Source organism: Doryrhamphus excisus, linkage group LG9 (assembly GCF_037039965.1).
Source record: "Doryrhamphus excisus strain RoL-2023G ecotype Guam linkage group LG9, RoL_Dexc_Guam_v1.1, whole genome shotgun sequence".
NCBI classification, from domain to species: domain Eukaryota; kingdom Metazoa; phylum Chordata; class Actinopteri; order Syngnathiformes; family Syngnathidae; genus Doryrhamphus; species Doryrhamphus excisus.
In genome coordinates, this window is record NC_136365.1 from 8,883,433 (window position 1) to 8,907,379 (window position 23,947).

A 23,947-nucleotide genomic window follows, 5' to 3' on the forward strand; every position below is an offset into this window, starting at 1 on the left:
CCAAAAAACCTTTGTTCCACCGACTTCATACTACCTCACACCGAACCGAGCCTTCTCCCCGTTGCTGCCCCTCGCTCTGAAACTCTCTCCCCTTATCCACCGGAACGTCAGAACCCTACAGCCGTCAAAAGATTCCTAATTCCACTTATTCTACTCCGATGTGTTTTATACAAGATGAGCAAGTAATTATTATGGAGCGTTATATGGTCACCCCAAAAAGATTATGACTCCTAAAAGCAACACTGTCGTCGTCAATAAATTACTATTGCGTTGAAGAGACGAGTTTGTTTAAATACAAAAAAAGGAAGTCCTGTGAGAGCTCTACCAATGTACTTTCTAGTCAAATATATTTTGGTTTAAATTAAGGTGTTAAGGTGTTTTTTCATTTCATATATAGCCAGTATCAGGGTGCAGCATTAAAAAAAAGTCCCATAAAAAAAAAACACATTGCCCCTAAGGGTCCCTTTTTAATTAATTCCTAACTTTATCAGTAATTACCTATTTTGGGGGCTCCCTGGCAGTCAAAGGACATTGGAATTGTCCTGTCTTTACCCCTTTATACACCCCTGGAGAATACCATTCATCATAAATATATTTTCAAATGTATAATTAATAATTAATGTGATCGTATCGGCCAAATTAGGATGATGGGTATGGTAAAACAAGCTATGTTAAAAAAATAAATAAACATGCTTCTTGTATTTTTTTACTCAGAACTTCAACGTCAACACCGGGCATTTAAAACATTCCTTATATTAAAGCCGTAAAATATAACGTTGTGAAAATATACTCATCAAGCCCAAACATAAGCTTATGCCTGCTAGCTTCCATTCACACTCTGTCAGAGGAGATTCAGATAATTTTCGAAGGCGTTTATCACCGTTTCGGTCGGGAGGGGATTGTTCAGTGTTTATAATGATTTTGTGCCACGACTGAGCGGTCTGCCATGCACGAATGTTCCTTTTCCTCTTACATATCATCAACTCGGCTTATGTATGTCATTTATACCAGCATAAGTCATTTCTTTACCCTGTTCCAGATATATAACACAAGTTGCAACACAAGTCATACACACATAAAGTAATTATGCATAACATAACTTGTGAATGTTGATAGTTAACCCCACTGCAGTGACTTTGCATATGCACAAACATAAACAGAATTGGGATTTCACACACATAAAGTACACTCACTTCTGATTCAGCAATTCAGTAGGGGGCTCCTTAGTCATGTATCAACAAATGAATAAATGAATATAGATGATTTCGAGTTTAACACACACTGAATACATTGTCTTTCAAACAGAAACATAGCGACAGATTAAAAATAGTTGCGCAAACATGGTCAAATTACGACAAATTAACATACATGCAACTGCTAACAGCACCCTTTCTGCTTGTTCCATACCGTCTTTCCTAGCACCGTTCCCTTTAAATACACCTGACTTCCTTCCAAAGCAGATTATTTTCCCTGCGGGTATAAAGAATGAGAAATGGTTTGAATGCAATTCAACAGATGACATAAACCATTTTGGTCCACCTGCCAGCCGAGGTGTGAAGGCATGAGAATATGCCAACCACCTTCTCCTTTCAACCGGCATGAAACTGAATGTGAATATTTTATAATAAATATTTCCAAAAATAAGCTTTTTTTTATAATAATGACATCCATTCTCAACTATAAGATGGAGATGAGAGCTTTATAGCTTGAAGGCTCACCTGAGGCAGGGTGATGGAGGTGAAAGCACGGGCACACAGTGTAGCCATAAGAATCTTATGGCATATGGTAATGGTCATTTTTTTAGTGAGTCGTTAGTTAGTTTTGAACATGCATACGCGTTATCTAGTTGTATTTGCACAGTATCATTTTTTACTATTACCAAATAGCATTATTTTAGTTATACTAAAATAAGACTAAAATAAGACTTCAGGGGTAATTGGTTTTTAATCAAAGCATATTTCCAGTATAGTCAATTCATCTGCAACTATTTTTATTAGGTTTTATTAGGTTAAAAATGCAATAGTATCATCTGCAATAATGTGTAGGTTGAACAGTTTTGGTCTCAAGTATTGACCCCTGGGGTACGCCGAATGATATATTTTAGCCCATGGAAGTATATTCCCCAAGCTACTCATACTATTGTTTCCTGTTCCTGTAGCTTTTCAACCAACCAACTAACCCTCTATGGCTGTCAGGTAATCTATCTGCGCATTTTCATCTGTCAACGGGCATGTTTTTTTAACATGAACTGTTGCTGAAGCCAGAAACAGCGCGCACTCGCCATGTGCATTAATGTCGGACACACTATGTCACAGCGTTGGCCAGGAGAAGCCACCCGTTCTCGTCGGGGAGGGTAGGGTGCATTAATGTCAGACACACTATGCTGCTGTGCGTCCACGGAGAGCTACAGCGTTGACCAGGAGAACCCACCCGCTCTCGCTGAAAAAGGTGCATTAACGTCGGACACACTTTGCCGCTGTGATCACAGACTGTGGTTAGGGAGAAACCAAAAACTCTCATATAGTGGGGCACTGGTCAAGTATGTTTTTGGAAATGTTTTATTTATAAACAGTGCGTTTTTCACATTATTTATATCGAATCGATGGTTGCACCAGATTTGTTATTCAGTTAATTCCTATCTGTAGTCCTAAATTGCCTTCTCTGTCTCCTTCCTGCTGAGTTAAACAATCAAACTTGTAATTTGATTTGAAAGAAATGAAACTCATACTTACCCATCAACATGGCTGTTAGCGCCAGCAAATTAATCTGCTACTACACAAAATTGCCCACATTTGCCAAGCTAATTCCCACCCGGCATGCTCATCACACAAACAGTCCAAAACAAAAAGGTTCCCAATCACATTTCACTCTGCTGAGTTGATGCAAAAGAAAAAAGCTATTTATTAAGCTGTCTCTTAGGAGCACAAACTTAACTGCTACAATGGCCTGCTTATGTGCTTTTACTGAAAAAGAGACACTTTCTTACTTCTTTACAATAACACATCATAGTAACTGTAGCATCATCAGTGATCAGGATCAATAAAGCCACTAATGCAGTGGTTATCAAATGGGGAGGAGTGTTTGACGGTTGGAGGGGTAAGATAAGATATAAGATAAGATATGCCTTTATTCGTCCCTCAGTCGGGAAATTTACAACAGTACCTTCCAGGGCTCTACATTAAAAATAAAAATTACTTGCCCATGGGGAATCCTTAAGGTGAGAACTACTTGCCCGAACTTGCCCCATGTAAAATGAAAAGACCTCCATAATGATATCATTTTTTGTGGCATCACATGAGAATCTCAAATAAAGATTAAATGATTATCATTTCTTGTGGTTGTTTTCCTACACAGATCATGACGTTGCATGGAAATCTGGATTGTCAAGAGACTTCTAGGCACTTTGCCTTGATAAATAAAAGTACATTCATGATTGGATAAACATTGTGCTTATTAAATAATAAATGACAACACAAGTTATTGGGTAAACCATTCTTTACTATTGCAACCTGAGTCAGATCAAACTAACAGCTTTAATCTTTGACATAAAATAAAATAAACATCACATGATCACTGATTCATCAGTTTTTGGTGCTTTCCTTCAGAAGTTGTTGAAAAATTAGACGATGTTAGCAGGGACGCCATGATAAATGTTTTCGTGGTCAAGCGATCGCTGATTGGTTGATCGCGAACAAGAACGGGTGTGGGTAAAACGCGGACTTTGGACTACAGACCGCGGTCTAAATAAACGATTCTGATTGGTCCATTCAAGATTTGCAAGGATTGGTTTGCAAATTACCACCGGAATTATGCAGTCCGTGTTTTACCAACGCCCAACAAGAACCGCTTTTAAAAAAACTTTGCAGTATGGCATGCCAAAGTGCACTTGCCCGACGGGAATATCACTGACTGGATTTACTTGCCCGAATTTTGTTTTAACTTGCCCCGGGCCATCGGTACATCGTTATTGTCGAGCCCTGACCTTCTATATTAGTGCAGAACTGCCAACATGTATGAACTTGGAAAAAAAAAAAAACACCAGCATACCCCCACAACCGTAGTGAGTATAAGCGGGATAGAAAATTGATGGATGGATGGATGGAAGTAGAGGCACACGTTTTTACTCAACACTACAATTTAGGCATACAAACCACCTTGACTAATTTAATTTCAGTAATATAGTCTCAGTATTTACAACTGCCTGACAAAACATGTTCTTGCTTAATTAGAGTAAAGTAACGCACGTGCATGTGTGTGTGTGACTGTGTACTCATTTACATACGTAGAACAACAGGTGACAGCGTAGAGAGACGCGGGGAGAGGGAGAGACTAGACCTTCATTCTATATTCATGGAGGTGGTGTAGATCGTTAGCTCAATAAATTAGAGCCTTGCGGCTGTGGATATCACACTACCATATGTCAATGCAAGGGAGATGAAGAGGAGGCAAAAGACTGGTTAGAGAGGAGGAGAGGAAAATGGGTTTGCTACATTAAGTGTGAATAAATACATACAAATGCAAAAGAGGCAGATGTGGCCTCTGTGGAGAAAGAACAAAAGTTGAGACAGAGGTGGGAGGCGGAGGGGTGACAAGAAGAGAGGACGGAAGCTAATCCAGTTGAGCTGAACAGAGAGCAGACTTAAGCACAGATGATCTTCTTGCCCTGGGCCTTCACAGCTCACACATAAACACATACAGGGTGTGAGAGAGAGAGATTAATAAATCAGACAAAACTAAAAAAAAAATTGAATTAAAAGAGAAAATATCGATACTGAGGATGACCTTTAATTGACTAGGTTAAGTATACAATCCCGTAGGGCTACCTGTGTTATGTGTATGTCGATCCCTTGATGCTCTGTCGGATGATGGTGGTTCTGAAGGTTTGTTTGTGCTTCTGCGTAGTTAAAATGTCGGCCCTTCATGCTGTGCGAAAGGGCAGTGTTTACAGATGAATCACCTCAGTGAGGAGCCATGACACTCTTCAACTATTTTCCTTGGTAGCTTAAAGTCAGGTACACACAAAGATAACTGGGATGATCTGAAGCCCTATTCAGTGCTTATGACCCAGCTGTCTTCAGGCGACTGGTCGCCAGCCAATCACAGAGCACATATAGACAAACAACCATTCACACTCACATTCATACCTATGGACAATTTGGAGTCGCCAATTAACCTAGCATGTTTTTGGAATGTGGGAGGAAACCGGAGTACCCGAGAAAACCCACGCATGCACGGGGAGAACATGCAAACTCCACACAAAGATGGCCATTGGTGGAATCGAACTTGGGTCTCCTAGCTGTGTGACCTGTGTTAGGGCGAACCACTCATCCGCCGTCCACTTAAAAATCATATATATTGTCAATATTTACAATTAATGATCCTGTTGTGTGTCATAAAAAATTGCCAATCAGGAAGCAAGCTTATTATGAAAAACTGAATCATAAACAACAGCTGGTCATCTCAACTTCACAAAGATCACTTAAAACAGGGGTGAAAGTTACGTCGGCAATCTGTGATGTCATCAGAGGTTGACTGTCAATTTATCATTCATTCATTCATTTTCTACCGCTTTTTCCTCACGAGGGTCGCGGGGGTGCTGGAGCCTATCCCAGCTGTCTTCAAACGAGAGGCGGGGTACACCCTGGACTGGTCGCCAGCCAATCACAAGGCACATATAGACAAACAACCATTCACACTCACATTCATACCTATGGACAATTTGGAGTCGCCAATTAACCTAGCATGTTTTTGGAATGTGGGAGGAAACCGGAGTACCCGGAGAAAACCCACGCATGCACGGGGAGAACATGCAAACTCCACACAGAGATGGCCGAGGGTGGAATTGAACCCTGGTGTGTCAATTTATAATTTTATAAGTATTTTTTGTATTATGTATGTATTATTTATATGCATTTATAGGTGTTTTCTACATGTAAAACTACAATTTTAAAACTTGAAAATTTGTTTTTTAACATGTTTGGCTTTCTGGATCACATTAATTGAATTGACATTATTTATGATTTATAATTATTTATATTATATATATATCATTATATATAATTATGTATATTATATAATATACTTGGTTAACGTCCAGTTTGGTTATTCTGACCTTATGGAACAAATAAGCGACACATGGTGGCCGAATGGTGAGCATGTTCAAGCATTTGGGAAGACCTGGGTTCAAATCTCAGCTCAGTCGGTTCAAATCTTCTATTTCTAAATCAGTGGTTCCCAAACCCCCCTTTTCTCAAAGTCAATTTACTTGGGGGCCACTGGAGCTAGGGTCTGGGTGAGGCTGGGCCGCATCAGGTTTTAAAAAAAAAAAAAAAAAAACACTTTTTCAGTGTTTTGATCTCAGTCATGGATGATGAGAGAAAAAGCAAAACAGGCGGCCTGGTTCACTTGCAGGGCAAAATCGCGTCAATTGTGTGCGGTGTGCACACAGCTTTAAGCTGTCATTTGTGGGTTCATGAAACCATATGGCATCCATATCAAACTAGACCGGGGCCTCAAACTAGCATCCTGCGGGCCGCAATTGGCCCACGGGCCACAAGTTTGAGACCCCTGCCTTAGTCATACAAAGAGCACAGCAGTTAAGACAATGACACACCTGAACCCAGCAGGGAAGGAGGGATCGGCAAAATTTCGAATAAAGGCAACGTCGATGTGATAGGGAGGGGGGATTAGTGGAAGTAGGGGGGGGGTGTGAAAGCATGTTTGAAGACAACTGAACAGACGAATGGGTGGAGAGAACAGGCATCAAGGGGAGGAGTATGGGTTGGAAATATCAGGAGGCACAGAAGCAGGGTGTAAATGTCTCGGAACATGTTCTCTCGGATGGAGCGGAGTGAAAATGTCTGCACATGCTGCCAGAGAGGTTTTAACACTCCTGTTTGTGGACGAGGTGTGAAGACACACACACACACACTCACAAATCTCAGAATAGAACCCCTTGACAATCACAATTCTACCCAGAGTAGGGGAAAAAAACACATAACTGAGCCTGGATTCAACGTTGCATATCCATGTCTATTTATAAGTCCTGTAGCACTACACACAAAGGCAACACTCCACTCTACTTTTTTTCTTTTTTTTTTAACCTGTCCTGTTCGGTCATGCAATGCAGGAGGACTTTTCCAGAACAGATGTACTGGACAACAAGTGATTCTGGGATACTGGGATACTGGGATAAGGCTGGCTAAATTAAACCAGCTCTTATGACTCTCAATCAATCACCCAATGGCTTTATCGTTAATGTAGGAGAAAGTGGGGAGTTAAACTGATGAACTCTGTCGCATGCACAGTACGTTTTAGAGATACAACTACCCACGAGATTAAATTTACAGAGAAATCACAAGTTTTATGTAAACAACTAGTGGTGCTTTAATGCAGGTTCATTTCATGTCTGTTTTTCAAGCAAATTTAGTGTGGAAAGCCAAAGAAATTAGAGCATCCCTATTAGAATATTAGAGGCCTGGAAAGTTTCTTCATGTATTATTCCTTTTCTAGCCAAACACACACCAGAAATGTTATTTATGAGTTTACACACTTGTTTGCAGCATCTCCTTTGCCACATATACCACAGCCCAGGAAAACAGAAATTATACATGTCTTCCTGTAAATATATTTAAGATATGCATACTCCCACAATTGCTAAATATTTGGCATAAGCATGCCAAAAACACATTCACGAGATGTCCATATCATTAGAATGTTGATAAACTATAAATTCTCAATGGTCTTTGCTAGAATTTTAATTATCTGTTATCTGGTGTTGTTTAGTATTCCATCATAGTCAGGACTGGAGTTGTTTTGGATCAATTTTTCTCGATGCACCGAATCTATTATAACTACCGACATTGTGCATTAATACGAAATACACACTCTGGGAGCAGATATTGCAGAAAAGCAAGCAATGTGTGATGTGTACTGCACAAATACAAAAATAAATACATTTTCAAATTCAAATTTAACCGTGACTTACTTTGTTTGCATATATCAACTTTCTGCTTTCACTCCTTTAATCAAAGAGAGGAATTATGGTTAATGGACTCAGGATCTGATAACATGATTATACTGATAATGTGATTATACAACAACTGCTACTAATCTAACCGTCTGCTTTTCACCCTCCAAGTCTCCCACTCTCCCCCCTTGTTGGGATGATCAGCGATTTATGCCTTTAAAAGGAGGTATAAAACCAAAAGCAACGGGTGAAACCAAGTGTGAGATTAAACCGACCCTCCTTCACTGCCTCTCTTCCTGCCCTCCTCTTTATTATCTGAGAACTGTAATTAAAAAGTGCTCTTTAGTTCTCGGATTGTGCTAACAAGTATGCTAACACACTTGTGCAGTTTGGGATTTTTTTTTTTTTGCTATAGTGCGGAAGGTTGCTTTCACACTTAATTTTAATTAATTTAACTTTGTTTTCAGACTTGGTAAGGTTCGTTTTGTCACAGCTAAGAGACCCGAGTTCGATTCCACCCTCCAGCATCTCTGTGTGGAGTTTGCACATTCCAAAAACATGCTAGGTTAATTGGCAACTCCAAATTGTCCATAGGTATGAATGTGAGTGTGAATGGTTGTTTGTCTATATGTGCCCTGTGATTGGCTGACAACCAGTCCAGGGTGTACCCCGCCCGCCGCTCAAAGACAGTTGGGATAGGCTCCAGCACGCTCCCGACCCTCGTGAGGATAAGCGGTAGAAAATGACTGACCGACTGATATTAATTTAGTCTGTCCAGGGCTATCCAATTGCTGGATTCATCAAAACAAGCTTCAAATGAATTAACCAAGAAAATAATTGTTAGTTGCACCCTTAATTGTACAGTTTTCTTTGTCTGAACCGTATTGATATGTCGACCTCATAATTAAGTGAATAAACAAGTCTGATTGCATGCAGGCTGTGTAAATATGATACAAATATGGAGTTTTAGCTATCCAAAAAAGCGAAGAAAGAAATAAGACTCCTATCTTACTGGCAGTTTAATGATAAGGATGTGTTGCACGCATAAGTACAATCTACAAACAACACTACATGGGGCCATCAGTTCTGCTGGATACAACTTAGTTTTTAGTAGGTAGAGCTGCGAAAACGACACACTCTCTAACTAACTTCACAATCCACACGAAATGAACAGACTTATACAAGCTATGTGGATCGTGACTTCAATCTTGGAAACGGTATTTTTTCTTTCCTTCATGTTTTATGTTGCCGCACAGTGTAATTTAACGGTTGGCATGTTTGTGGCTATGGTTACCCGCTGGGAGATGTTGTAATGTTTGGTGTCTTGCTGGGTTGTAAGCCAAAAAAGCTCAGACTGCAGCTCTGATGAGTATGATCCAGAACCTCTTTGGTGCAGAAACTTTTGGGATATGATGATAAAATGACATATTTAACATCATTGTGTCATGCATTAATAATTTGACTGTTAAAGGGTCCCTGATGGTTGTGTTTTGGATCGTGACTGTTCCCTATTGAATAACTGGTTTTAAGCCAGTAAGAGAATTAGAGACTCATTGAGATTAGTTGGGCTTTAGGCTTTTTCCATGCTTACAAAAATCTGAGATCTAGTCAACAGAGCCGACTACCCATTTAAGTCCAGTCACAAACAGAGTCAACAGGACAGAGATGTCTTTGTAGGAACGTCAGTCAGCATTAGTCCTGACTAAACATGCACTGTATGAATATGCTGATATGAATGGATCTAACTCAGTATGTTTACATGTGCTAAATTTTTTATTTTTTTTGCAGTTTCTGCCATTTTCAGATGTGTATGTGTAGTCTCTGTTTACATGCACTGCTTGTAATTCGATCATGGTTCATACAATATGTGCCACTGAAACACTAGATGGTGTTTATCCTCCTTTCCTTTCACAGGTAAATATTGTGGGTAGGTTTGCCACAATACATTTTGCTTGATTATAATTGTCCCACAAATTATTGACAAAGGATCTTATTGTCCACATTATTTCGGGACCATTTATTTATGGCTTTCTTTCTATCAGACAGGGGTGAAGCATTTCTTCACACCACTGTATTTACTTTATTTACTGTATTGACCAACCAAACGCCTCAGTAAGCGTTGACTGTCTTGACTGCATTGAAGGCACCACTGCACGTCGAGTGGCAGTTTTTCCCCAGTGGTAAAAACTGGACAGGATGGTTGCGTTTGAGGTCCACATGCAAGTTAGTCATATTCCCCTTCTGATATCCTATTAGTTTGTCAACAATAAATAAATGTGCTTTACAATTTTAGACAAGTGCGTTTCATTGATTCTTTTCATTCATTCAGACTCTGATTAATTTAAATTGTATATTGTCATATCGTGATACAGCCCAATAATATTGTGATTATATGCTAAGGTCCATATCGCCCAATTCTTAATGTGTTTTTCTTTAACGAATTCTCGCCATTGTCGTGTCATAATTTCTTTACATGAGTAAAACCATAACATATGCAAACAAAAAAAAATAAGTAACACAATGCTTACGTAATATTGATCTTCCCATGGAAAATTCCTATCAAGGTTGCAGGCCATACCATATTTTGTTCACACTTACGGTATATGGGTAACCTTGAGGATAACATTGTATGCTGTTGGAATACTAACAGATGGCTTGAGCATTTTAATAATTATGTTCATTGAGGGAAATATAGTAACATGCTGTGCGCAGTATAATTCAAAGGCAGTGAAACATGATTTTCTAACCCAATATTTCCATCCTCACATTTGCCTGTGATTGGCTGATTAAAGCCGACTAATGAATAAGTACATGAACACTGGAGCCCTGTTCTGGTCTGATTAATGTGTTTTTACTCAACGCCAATTCAACACTGATTGCACAATTTAACAACTCTGGCCCACTGTAAGCCGGACACAAAAATACCACAACACTCACTCTCTCAACACAACCCATGTGTCCTATATTTGCCCCACCAAATACCGTCAGGCCTGGCAGTTGTTATAACCAAATGCTTTTAACTGCATGGAGTCCCAGATTGGGTTACCAACCACATGAACCAAACACCCCTTTTCCTCTGACTCATTTGTTCTTTGGCGCACACACACATGCACACTCGGAAAAGTCAAAGTACGCCTTCACTGGGTTTCAGATGGACAGCTGGTGCCAAAGGGTGCAGTTAATGGGATGGGTAACTATCCCCTTGTATGGAGCCACATAACATGTGAGAGTAAAGGGAAGGAAATGGGGACAGGGGAGACCGTGTGTGTTGGGGGGGGGGACGATGACAGACATAGAGTAGATGGAATAAAAAAAAGGATTTGAGACTGTGTAGGCTGTTACGCGACACCACGATGGGGGAGGTGAGGGTGAGAGCATGGAAAAAGAAGGAGCAAGAAATAAAATGAAAGGGGATTTGTAAAGCTCCTTGAAATTTGGACAACCACAAGTGCATGTTTGAGTTTGTGTGTTGAACAAAACGAGAAAGGCCCAGCTCGGCTCTTACACAAGCCTAATACATCAATGATATGAACTAATTAGATACGGAATAGCATTGGGCAGAGCAACCATGCAATGGAATAAGAGTGCAAGATTGATTAAAAGACAGGAGAAGGACAAAGATTGGGAGATGCCAAAAAAGAAGTACTAATTTCATCAAAAAGCAAAAAAAAAAATATTTTGAAATATGCCGTTTTCAAATCCAACTCAAATACACTTCCACAAGGCAATTATCCACCAACATAATGGGCTAAAATGCTCAGATACAGAAAGTAAACACACACACACATACCTTGATGTGTGTGACAGCCTAATAAGCCTCTGAAGAAGACAAAGTGAGTGCGGAAGCACTAATCAAGTCAATTTGGCAAAGAAGTATACGGAGCAGAAAATCACACACAAATACGAAAGCCATTAAAGGCGCGCTTGCCTGGCATGGGGGCATCTAAATGAAAGAACAGCAAATTATTGGAGCAAAGCACTCATAGTGCCTTTCAAAAGAAAACATGTTATACAACAGAACAATTACAGACCATAGTCACAATAGCAATCATATATAGTGTACATGAGCAAATGGGACCTTGTTTGGACCACGCCATTGATATTTAGCAACGGCTGGTACAAATTGGCCGTCAGAAATTGCAGTGGTTGCTGGGAATGCAGGAATAACACCAATAAAAAGGTAGACCGCAAATGAAGAGGAAGTCGAAATACATTTCATAGACCGAAAACAGACCTTCCTTGCCGTTAAACCAACGGTAAAGAACACAGCAGACATTGATTTCTTATGATAAATATGATTTGCAAACCTCTGTCAAGAATGTCTGTGTGGCTTTAACTCTGAATAAAAACTGACCACACCACTGACCCCACAACAGTGGGTGCTGTTGTGAAATACTGACGCAAGAACAAGAAAATTATAAAAAACGCCTCTTTTTAATGACACAAATCAAAGAGGACAGTTTAAAAGGGTGAAGACGGCAAATTGCTGAAGGTGAAAGTATGCATAGCATTTTTTTTTTTTAACAATCCTGTCAGTCGGTGTGAAAAGAAGTTAGCCACTGTATGGTAACATTGTCTTTTTAATTATTGAATATTCACCTTTTCCCATGAATAGAAATGTTAGCCATGAAGCACTGAGCAGTCAGCTTTTTGTCACAACACAAATTGTTCCGTGGTTCACCAGTTTTCTTCTCTGATGCCATTCAATTAGAACACTTTGTTCTAATAGTTCTGACTCTATTACAGTTTTAGTGTATCTTTAAAAAATCTGAGGGCTCACAACATTTTGCACTATGTGAGAAAACTTGGCCAGAATGTCAACAGGGTGGCTCTAGTGTACAATTTCAGAGGTAAATAGATTTAGGACACTTTCACTTACATTTTTCAAGTAAGAACCAACAATCAGGGCTCGACAATAACGATGTACCGATGGCCCGGGGCAAGTTAAAACAAAATTCGGGCAAGTATATCCAATCAGTGATATTCCCGTCGGGCAAGTGCACTTTGGCATGCCATACTGTGAAGACTTTTTTTTTAAAGCGGTTCTTGTTGGGCGTTGGTAAAACATGGACTGCATAATTCCGGTGGTAATTTGCAAAGCAATCCTTGCAAATCTTGAAATGGACCAATCAGAATTGTTTATTTAGGCCGCGATCTGCAGTCCACAGTCCGCGTTTTACCCACACCCGTTCTTGTTCGTGATCAAACAATCAGCAATCGTTTGACTAGGAAAACATCTATCATGGCGTCCCTGCCAACATCGTCTAATTCTTCAACAACTTCTAAAGGAAAACAACAAAAAGTGATGAACCAGTGCCTCCTAAACAAGTATTTTATTAGCGGAAGCAAATCAAATGATGGCACAGGTGAGTGAATCACATTGCTGTGACAATTTGAAGTGGTCCCAATGAAACACCACCGATTAGATCCAATACCAAGTGCTGATTTTGCACAGGCTACAAAATCTAGCGGTATTTTTCTCACCTTTGCTTCACAAATTATTGTTTGACCATTGAGCATTTTTTTCTGGATTAAAAACACTTTACTAGTACACAAATGTGTCTATTCAATAATGTTTCATTGTGGTGCACAACTTATAAAGTTGTTTAAAGTAATTTTTGTTTTTAATGTAGAGCCCTGAACAACAATTGAATTCAGGTGTTCGCATTATTTTTAGATCCTACATTCCAATACAAATTGTCTAAGCTAAAAGCTTGTTTATCCAGGGGGATGATATAACGCTAGGCTGAAAATGGCGTGGCAAGAATATTTTGCTGAGTCAAACAACCACAATGCCAACAGCAGTGGAGCCATTAGGCTGGAATATAACAAGATGACTGAGGGTACGAGGGTCTGTGTCGTCAGATTTTCGCTTGTGTGTGCAACCTCTAAAGCAGCATGCTGCAACTGAGAGGAGTTTACATGAACCAACAAATAGGATAATTAATGTCTCCTTTCTCTCAAAGCGAATGCTTTCATTTTGTTTGTTTGCTCTTCTAGTCCCACACAAAACAGGACACAGTGAATCTGGCAAGAGAAGACTTCCAATTGAATACGCCGACACATCTGTTTTACAACACGATGGTAAAATGCATCCTTTGATTTGATTAAAAAAAAAACTGATAGAGAGACAGAGAGGCATTAGAGCTGTGGTTCCCAAACTTTTACGGTTACGTACCCCTTCAGACATTTCACCGGAAGCCATATACCCCCTACTCCTGCACACTTAACAAACCTAAGCCTAATTAACTTGAAATATTAAACATAAATCAATCAGTCAGTTAATTAAACAATGGTAAAGCCTCATTTTCTGGAGGTAACCCCCCCACTCACAGGGACAGGTTTTCACCATTGTGCCGTGCGGGGATTGGATTACCAATATTAATTAAACACTCTTTATACACAACATAATCATCAAACTTAACTGTTCATATGGTGCACACAGAGCAATGAACAACTTCATGCGTTTCCTTTTTGGCTTCCTGCCCCATTGTCTTTGCGCCGTGAGGCAATCAGACGCACTCATAATTGTTTTTAACTTTCATTCATGGACCCTCATTACAATTGGTGTACCCCTGGTATGCGTATCCCACTCTGGGAACCTAATTATTAGAGGAATGGTAATGAAAAGAGATAAAGCAAGTGTATTAACTATCAAACTATTATCTCTTTCTTTGGAATTGTTTTTATCTGTCAGTACTATGAATCTCAGAGTGTCTCCAATATCCGTTCCGTTCAGTGCTGCCCTCTCGCATTTATCCGTCTTCTCCAGTGACCCAAAAATCAAACACCATATTCACTCTTTGCTCCTATGTTCTTACCCGTTTGATTACTTGTCTTCAATCCAACATATTTTCTCATCTAATCTGTCCCCATTAATTTCCTCATTCTTCGATCAACATCTGAGCCTCTCTGATCATCCTTCACTGAAATGTCTGTCCAAATAGCTCTTTTAATACACTGGGGGAAATTTAATTCATCATTTTTTGGATAGTGTAAATGACAAATAGAGCTTCTAAAAAGGCACATTTAAAACATTTGTAAAATGGATGAAATGCATATTTTTTGGAACGATACAGTGGAAGCTGGTTTAGTGCATTTTTGGGTTTACATCAAATTCACATGCATTTCCCGCTTAACGTATGACGTGGTTCAAGTATTGTTGCGTTGTTAATACACTGTGTTACAGTGCGATCCAACTGTGTTCGTAACATATGATTTTTAACAAAAACATCCAATTTCCCTCAGCTCCATCCGCCATCTATGATGATCTATGACATCATCAGCGGTTGACGCTGTAGTTCTAAAATAAATTTTAAACCTTGTAGTCCTACCTACATTCAGTGTTCACTCATCACTCATTTGCACTTTTGACCAGAGCTATAGTTTCCGAGCAGAGACAGAGCGGTTTGCCATGGCATTCTGGAAGAATGAATGTATTCACTTAAAGTAAACTATTTCACTGGCTCATTTTGAGTTGACATCACCACGTTTGCTGTCATGCAACCGTAATAACTTAAGTAATTACAACAGTAAACTGCCACTGCGATTAATCTGCAAGCATGATTATATGTTATTACATTGCACTACATGGAGTCGGCCATGGATGAAGAGTTCATGCAGAGAAAGTAGCTCATCTAAGCCATAATTACATCATCCACACACATGGAACACACTTCTGTGATTGTCCTTTAAAATACGAGTGGCGTTTTCTCCATGTCTGCGTAAACAAGAGTGTTGTAAAAAAATATCATACATATGTAGTTGGAATTGCATGGGTGACTACATCTTCACGAGCACGGGTATTAGTTTGTTGACGAGGTGTATTTCATTCATTCATTCATTTATTTTCTGCCGCTTTTCCTCACGAGGGTCGCGGGGGGGTCTTCGGGCGAGAGGCGGGGTACACCCTGGGCTGGTCGCCAGCCAATCACAGAGCACATATAGACAAACAACCCTTCAATTTGGAGTCGCCAATTAACCTAGCATGTTTTTGGAATGTGGGAGGAAACCGGAGTACCCGGAGAAAACCCACGCATGCACAAGGAGAACATGTAAACTCCACACAGAGATGGCCGAGGGTGAAGGGTGGAATTGAACCCTGGTCTGGTGTATTTCATGACATGACTAAAAGGTTTGTAGATTGTATATAAGGCTACACTGACTTTAAATTTTATTGTTTTTTTGTTGATTGTTTTATGTCATCATATCGTAATACATCATACAAAAATATTGTAATATATGCTAAGGTCCATATCGCCCAACCTTTGTTATCACTTTGGCTGCTTCTACATAATTGTCACCACCAAGCATTAAGTTTTTGAGGACATGAAGTGTGAGAGCCAAAAGATTGTCGGCCTGATAACCGAGTAGAGGCTCTTCATTGTCATGGTCTGCAGCATGCAAGTTGACAGGACTGTACTTTTGTTTGTGCTGTGTTCGCATGCAAAAGAGTGTCCATACTTCAAAGTGCAAGTGATATTTAAAAAACATTAACTGCATTAACAAGAGCTTTATAGTATATGCACTACAAACACAAGGACACTTTATTTTCATTTAGCCATTGACCTGTGCATGCACACACACACGTATGTCTGCTGCACACGCCAGGTCTGGAGCTACCTGCCATGGCAAAGCCCTGCTTCAGTGTAGATCAAAGGACTATGTGGCCAAAAAAATAAATAAATAAATCACTGGCCAGACACACATATACAGCATTTCCATCTTATTCCTGGATGAGATCAAAAAGGATCTCTTTTTTTCTTGCTTGAAGCTTCTACAACCAACACAAACACTTGCACACACACACACTTAAACATGTGTAGCCAGGCTGCCTCTCAAACACCTGTGGCAGATCAAACACATCTCGCTGAAAAGAACACACACCTGCAGAGCAGTGCAGTTTGTGCACTGAACAAGCAAATCACGCCGTGCTAATACGCAGAGGACACAATCTTGCGGATGGAACGCTATGTTGTCATAGGGACCCTTCTCTAATATCCAGGGAGTGGTGGGTGGGTCACGATGCAAGGACTGCATTCAAATAGCACCGCCACAACAGGGAGCATCAGAAAACAATGCAGAGGCCGAGCAACGTGAATATGCTATGAGCAACGACGTTTTTATACGGCTTTTGCACATTCAAGGTACTGAAAGCGCTTTGACACTATTTCCACCGGTCCAATGATACATGGTCACATGATTACTGAGGAAAAAAACATTACTTTCTATTCCACTTTGACACAACACTTGGTTCTGGCAAACTGATGACCACCATTTTCATGTTTGGTTTACCAGTTTTACACTGATGGATGAGGGAGAGTCCATGTGTGTTCATGCATGGCTAAAACTGCATGCAAGTCTATCTGATTCAAGACTTTCCCAGTTACAAGCTGGCCATGAAACAATCCTGTCAATGACATCACATCACTTAAGTTCGTCCAGTGGTCCAATCAGCTTCCAATTCTGGCTCTCCTCAGCCAATGATGTGTGTCACATCAGACCTAATCATATTCATACATCCATTTCAACTGGGTCAGCATGACAATGGGATTTGTTTGCTTGGCCCAGTTAAGGATGACGAAAACCCTTTTTTTGTATGAGCCCCAGAAAACCTGGAGAGAAATTAAACATTTTAAAAAAGTTATTAATTTTATTTTTTTTCCATATACTGTAGTGGCCCCTGCTCTCATTACTGCCCAAATTAATTTCTGAGAGAGTGTCTGCTTTTCTCTTTTTTCTTCTCTAAACAGGTGTTGCTTGTTGGTGGCTGCAATTACCCTTACTACAAATGATACCACCATGTGTCTTTGCCCTACACCGCTTGCTGAGCGGACATGACACCTGGAAAGCAGTTTACAACGGACTCACACTGTTCACTTTTCATCAGTGGGGAAGGTTGCAATTGAGCAGTATGTGTGAGAACCTTTCTGAATGCTCTGAACTCCTCATTCCATGCGTCCTATTGAGCAGATTGTTGCCTCCAGGAGGAGTTGTGCCACAACACTGGCCTGCTTGGTTGTAGCTGTAGCTGTAGCCGCGGCCTTTTCACGGACAATCTAGTTGCGATTGAATCGATAGTGCCTTTGATACTGTCAGCCGGGTCCTGCACTCCATTTTGCCTCACTTGCTACAAGATGCAATTAAACAACCAATCATTTCCACACAATTGAAATAATTCTCAACAATCAGTTCATCAAGTAATCAGTTTCAATGGCCATCCCTAATTGTTGCAAGAATATCAGTTTTTGTATCACTAATTAAACAAATGAAGTTCCTCATGAAGTCTGGAGGACATATTGGGGAACTATTTAACTAGCATCACTTTATTCCATCTAAGACTTAATTTAGTTATTAAATGACTTTTTAGTTTAGTATCAATTTCATCCCTGTTATGACATCCAATCCTTTTAGTTGTCCGCCTAGTGTGATAGCATACAAAACAGTGAGCATATGGCTGAATGATATTCACCCATGAATGGCATAAATGGGATGCATAAGTCGCGCTTGGCCGTTACCTTGACCAAGGTTAGGAGCGTTAGCAACGATCACTTATATTTTTTCATTATACTTGGTCTACTTATAAACCATTATCATTATTACACAGCAACTAGGACAGCTGTTATAAACTAAATGATCCGTATCACTGTTATGTTAACCTCAGCTGACTTTAGGCATTTAACTAATTTTATATGGAACTTTGGTACGACTCGTAAAAATGCTACCAAATTAAAACAAGGTTGTTGTCAGTTGGAGTGGTTGGAAAAATCCAAGCCTCTCTCCTTACTGCAGCCTTTTTTCAAACTCATCCTGCTTGTGACATAGAAAATGATGTAGATTCCCAATTAAACTTAATGTGAGCCAACTTTCCCTCTGAATATAAAGTCACTGAATGAGGCTCTCTGTCAAGTATCCTATGCCGGAAAAGTAAATCAGTCCAACAGCTGTGGGGCTGAACCCACTCAATGACACGGGGGCAGTCGGAAAGCGGTGAGATAAGTTATGAATACAGGAGGGAGAGCAAAGAGGTTGGTGGGGGGTGGGGGTTGGAGTAGGGGCCGGGAGGGGAGGAGAGACAGTAAAATGCTGCCGTCACTTAAACTCTAAAATGAAAGATCGATGAGCTTATTTAAATGTGCTCCCTGAGACGAGGGTTGGCTCGTATAAAACCATGCATTTATGAGTGTGTGGGCATCGATTGACTGTGAGAAAACGAGAGCAGGAGAGAGAGCGATGGCAAGATCAGTATGATCAACCTTTACTCATGAATTTCATCCAGCTCCACGTAAAATAAAACATCCTAATAAACGCTGGGGTGGAGAGGCCAAAACGTCGAAAAATCTACAGCTTTCGATTGGACTACCAGTGCAGTCTGTCAAATCAATACCACCACCAAGCCACTAGGGGACCCAGCCTCAATCTTGATGGATGAATTTTAATTCAACACCTTAAAAGGGGAACTATTACGCTTTTTCCACTTTCCCGACATATAACTGTAGATAGAATGTTGTATTGTAATGGTAAAGTTTCAGATAATGAGGTTTGTGCATTGCAAGTGAGTCCTGAGAGAAGTTTGGGATGGCTCGAAACGCTCAGTTTGAGAAGGCGTGGTAAAACTGCCCCTGTGTGATGTCACAGAGGGGCAGACTTCCTTATATGGGCGTGTCTGTAAGCCAGATAAGCTATGTGCCCTCCCCCAAGCTCTGCTCCTCGGTTTACTTGCTAGCAATGATTCGTACAGGAAAATCCCATATGTTTACAATTCCTCAAGTCGACGCCATGATGCATAAGTGGTTTAAGACAACAAAGGCAGTAATATGTAGCATGCTCTTTAAACAGAACGGTGATAGCTGTCGGCGACATGCAGATTCAAGGTGATCGACACAAAGACTGTTTATTCCACACTGTTTCTTAGCGCTGTCAACAGATTTTGTTTTTCAATGTAGATTAATTATGATCTGTAATTAATTGATTGAATTAATTTATTTTTTAATTACAACAACAATTGCTGGGAAAAGCCTTCCCTTTGATAGTTTGATTTCAATTCACATTCAATAAATTAGAGGCAGACAAAAAGATTGATATGTAACAAAAAAGTGGCTTTCTAAAGTAATTTATTGTTTTTAACAAACATGAACAGATGCGGCTGTATTTGAGACCGCAACCTTTAGTTTTGAACACCTGTGTTATTTTGTCAATCTCCAAATAATTACCGAATACAAACAAACTAATTTGGTTATGCAAATATTGACTCCAGTTGCACAAAATCCTTGAAATTGGCACCAACAGACAAATTGAGGCATATTTGGGGTGGCAGTGGCTCATTAGGTAGAGCAGGTCATCCAGAAACCGGTGGGTGGTTCGATCCTCACTCCCTCCACTGTTGTTGTGTCCTCGGGCAAAACACACCCCACCTTGCCTCAGTGCTGGCGTATGAATGTTTGGTGGTGGTTGGAGAGGCCGTAGGCTGCCAAGTTTTCCATCAGTCTACCCCAGGGCAGCTGTGGCTAAAGATGTACATTACCACCACCAGTACGTGACAGACACATGAACGAATAATGGGTTCACTGCACTTTGTGAAGTACTTTGGGCAATTTTGGAAAAAAAGTGAGATATAAAATCGAATCCATTATGAATACTTCTCAATCCCACTCAACACCCGGGATAGAGTGATGAAGATTGGAGATGACTAGAGAGGTGTTGACACTACGTCAATTCAACTGCAGGCACACAGAAAAGCTGCACCCCAGACCATTTTTTTACCGAATAGGCACCAAAGACCACCAGTGCCAGGCGCACACAGGCTTTTGTCACTCTCGTCCCATACCTCCGTCCTCCTCATCCCCCCTTACCTTGTGTTGTAACTTTCACAGTGACACTTTCCTCCACACATTCTAAAAACATTCACAAATAGCTCACCCCCACCTTCCACCTCACACACCCACATTCCACCCACCCCTCCTCCTTTGACCCCATGTCTCATCCGGAGATTTTGCCCACCACACACACCATCTGTGACCCAGAGAACACTTGTGTGTTGACACCCAGTCTGACCTTTTTCTTAGCTTTTGTTTGTCCCGGTCCCTATGAATTACACACAGAAAAGAGGACAGCATAGAAAATATGAAATATAAAGAGATGAAAGTCAAAACACATGTGAGCATGGTAGTGCAATTACCGGAAATCAATATTTCATCATTCCTTTCTTATTCACATACTACTGAGTCAGAGATGGACTAACATGGCAAAGCTCAATGAATACACCAGCTCCTCTTTGTGTGTGTGTTTTAGTGTCAAATCGTGGCCTGACAGTTAAGGAGGTCATTGACTATATAGATGGGAAGGGTGGGAGTGGTAGGGTACTGGAGGATTCTCCCCAAGCAGACAGAAAAACCTTAATCCTACACATATTCAGCGTCACAACATAGTTCACTCTTGCAGGTGTTGTTGCTTTTCTAGTATATAAAACACAATATATTTAATGTTCAAATAAACCATAATGCATTTTTTCATAAGCATGGAAGTTTATTAATGTACAATTTAATTTAGCACTGAAATCCCCTTTGAGGCAGCACTTTGGAGTATCACAATCATAGTCTGTGGTTTTATTTTACCTTGGCCGTGCAACATGTGGCAGCTGCTGGCGAGAAGGAGCAGCCGCAGAAGAGGCAACCATCGGCTCATCAGCATCATCTTCTCGCTCCTTCGGTAGAATCCTTCCACGAAGCGACAAAATCCCAACATGCCGGAAGCTCCAGCGAGAGTGTCTCCTTGTAAAGTGAGCCCAAACTCCCCAGCTCCTGAAGTTGTGGCACGACGTCACCGCTCACCGCCTTGGCTTTAAAAAGCCTCCTCTTTGGTGAAAAGTCAGCTTGCAAAATTATCAAAGGAAAGCCCGAGCAATGGTGCATTCACGGCTGAAGCAGCCGGTAAAGTGGACGTGCTGCGGGGGACTCCATCGCCCGGTCGGTCGGTGCACTTCTCTTGAATTTGGGTTGATCGACGCGCTGAATTAATACATCTGAGTGTGTGCTTTACACTTTATCGTCTTATTCTACTATCGACCTAAAATCCACTTAGTTCAGCTGATCCAACTGATCACTTCGCTTTGAAAAACGGCAGCAATAAAAGACGTTAAATGTGCATGGAATAATGGCAGAGTACTTGCGCTTGCTCCAGAGAATCAATTCCGCAATTCATTCAATGAATAGCTCCAAGTACTCGCAAGAGTGGCGATGGAGATCGTATCGCTTAACCAGGTGGTTGGTTCTCCTAACTAGGACTTTCAGTCTAGTTAGCTTCTTCAGCTAGTCGCTAGTGGTGACGAGACGGTGCTCTCTTCCCCCGAAAATGGTTCGCCTTCCCCGGGAACGTGCAGGGGCACCACCGGTGGCACAACAGGTTAGCAAAAAAAATAATAATTCAAGACTTTTATTTTAGCTCTTACTCTCATTGATGTTGTGTTTTGGCTTTTATGGCAAACAGACAATTAAGAGTTTGTTGAAAAGCATAAAAAAAGTTGGTTTTCAAACGAAGGGAGCGTTGAGTCTCGGTGCTCTTACACTGCGTCACGCTGCTGTGTTACCCCGGAGTCATCCACGGTTTTTCCACAGTGGTCCGTCGAAATGCGTTGCGAAACGTGTAAAAAAAAGTCCTGTGGCGTTTGGAAGGGGCGTCTGGTCCTCACAGTTGGTGGATCTTTTCCTCGCTCGACACCCTGCTGAAGCTCAGGGAGCCGACTGACTGAAGCAGCAGTCTCTTGCGAACACCTGCCCAGCACTTTGGCGCACACTGGGGGGCGGGAGATAGGTCCTTATTTTTTTTTTAGCTTTTAAGCCATGCTAGGAATGAGCAAACATTGAATATTTACTATTTTACAGTACTTTCCCCATGTAGGTCCTAGGTTCCCCTTTAGCCAGCCTCACTGGCTGGTGGTTATCTTTCACTCGATCTATCCCAAACTCAAAACTTCAGTTCAGTAGCATCCCTCGTAGCTGATTGGTCCAATTCAGAGCTTGTCGTGTCCCTATTGGATACTGTGAATTGGGGGTGGGAGGCGAAAAACTTGAAAAAATGAAAAAAAATACCGGTCACAACATTAGGTACACTTTCACAGAGCACAATGTAAAAGTGAACCAATACAAGCGTTGTATAAGATAGTTCCTCCACTTAACAATATTATTATTGTAGTTTGCATTTGTGCAGAGTAGTGATGTTTTCACTATGTAGCTAAGATTTTACACCAATTAAAAACAACTTTTAGTATGCTGCTGAATGAAATGACACTTGATTTTCTTCCCTGGACTTTTGTGTGATCAAAATAATGTAAATGGATACGCAAATAACAGCCTAAATTATTATATATTTTGTACTACGGTTGCACTTGGTCTGTGGGTCATCACAGCTTTTGTTGTGATTCAATATTAAGGCAATGGGAGCCAAAGGCTTGAAATTAGCTCAGATGTATTTAATACGTGAGGTAAAGTAGTGAATGAGGTATCAAAAGTTCAGGTCATGTAGATCAGATAGAATTAATCACAGACATCAGTTTGTATCCCTGCAGGGAGTCTGTGGGAATTTTTCTCTCTTGCTCTAAAAAATATTTGTATAATGACAGAATATAATTTTTCCACATAATTATTCAATTTAAATATATTTTCCTGATAGCAGGTTAACATACTTTTGAAAAGTCTTATTATTTTGGAATTTTACAATTAAAATTACACTGACTCTAACAAAAGGCCATTAGTGTATTTTTTATGTTATCTTGTATCAAATATTGAATTGCATAATATATGCAGACCGTTGCATTGCCAACCCACGACCAATACATTTTGCACTGGTAGTATTGAACAGTAAAAAGCCCTTTGCAAATTTTCACAATTGGAGTTATGTAAAACTCTTGTGGGATCAGTACAGGTTTTAGAGATGTGGAAACAACTTGGATTTTTCATATGGTGGAAGGTGATTTTTTTTTTT

The 23,947-nt window shown here is 40.4% G+C and overlaps 1 protein-coding gene across 3 annotated transcripts in view; it reads right to left on the reverse strand.

Annotated features, from left to right (window-relative positions):
- The window catches only part of sdk1b (sidekick cell adhesion molecule 1b), a 264,413-nt gene that overhangs the window by 234,869 nt on the left and 5,597 nt on the right, over nucleotides 1-23,947 (reverse strand). For 2 of the 3 annotated variants that reach the window (XM_058079948.2, XM_058079957.2), the window contains exon 2: nucleotides 21,583-23,032. In XM_058079948.2, coding sequence (XP_057935931.2) covers nucleotides 21,583-21,712 — 130 coding nt within the window. In that variant the 5' untranslated portion in view covers nucleotides 21,713-23,032. Of the gene's footprint in view, nucleotides 1-21,582; nucleotides 23,062-23,947 lie in introns of those variants that run through there. The other variant, XM_078793365.1, reaches the window with a different exon arrangement.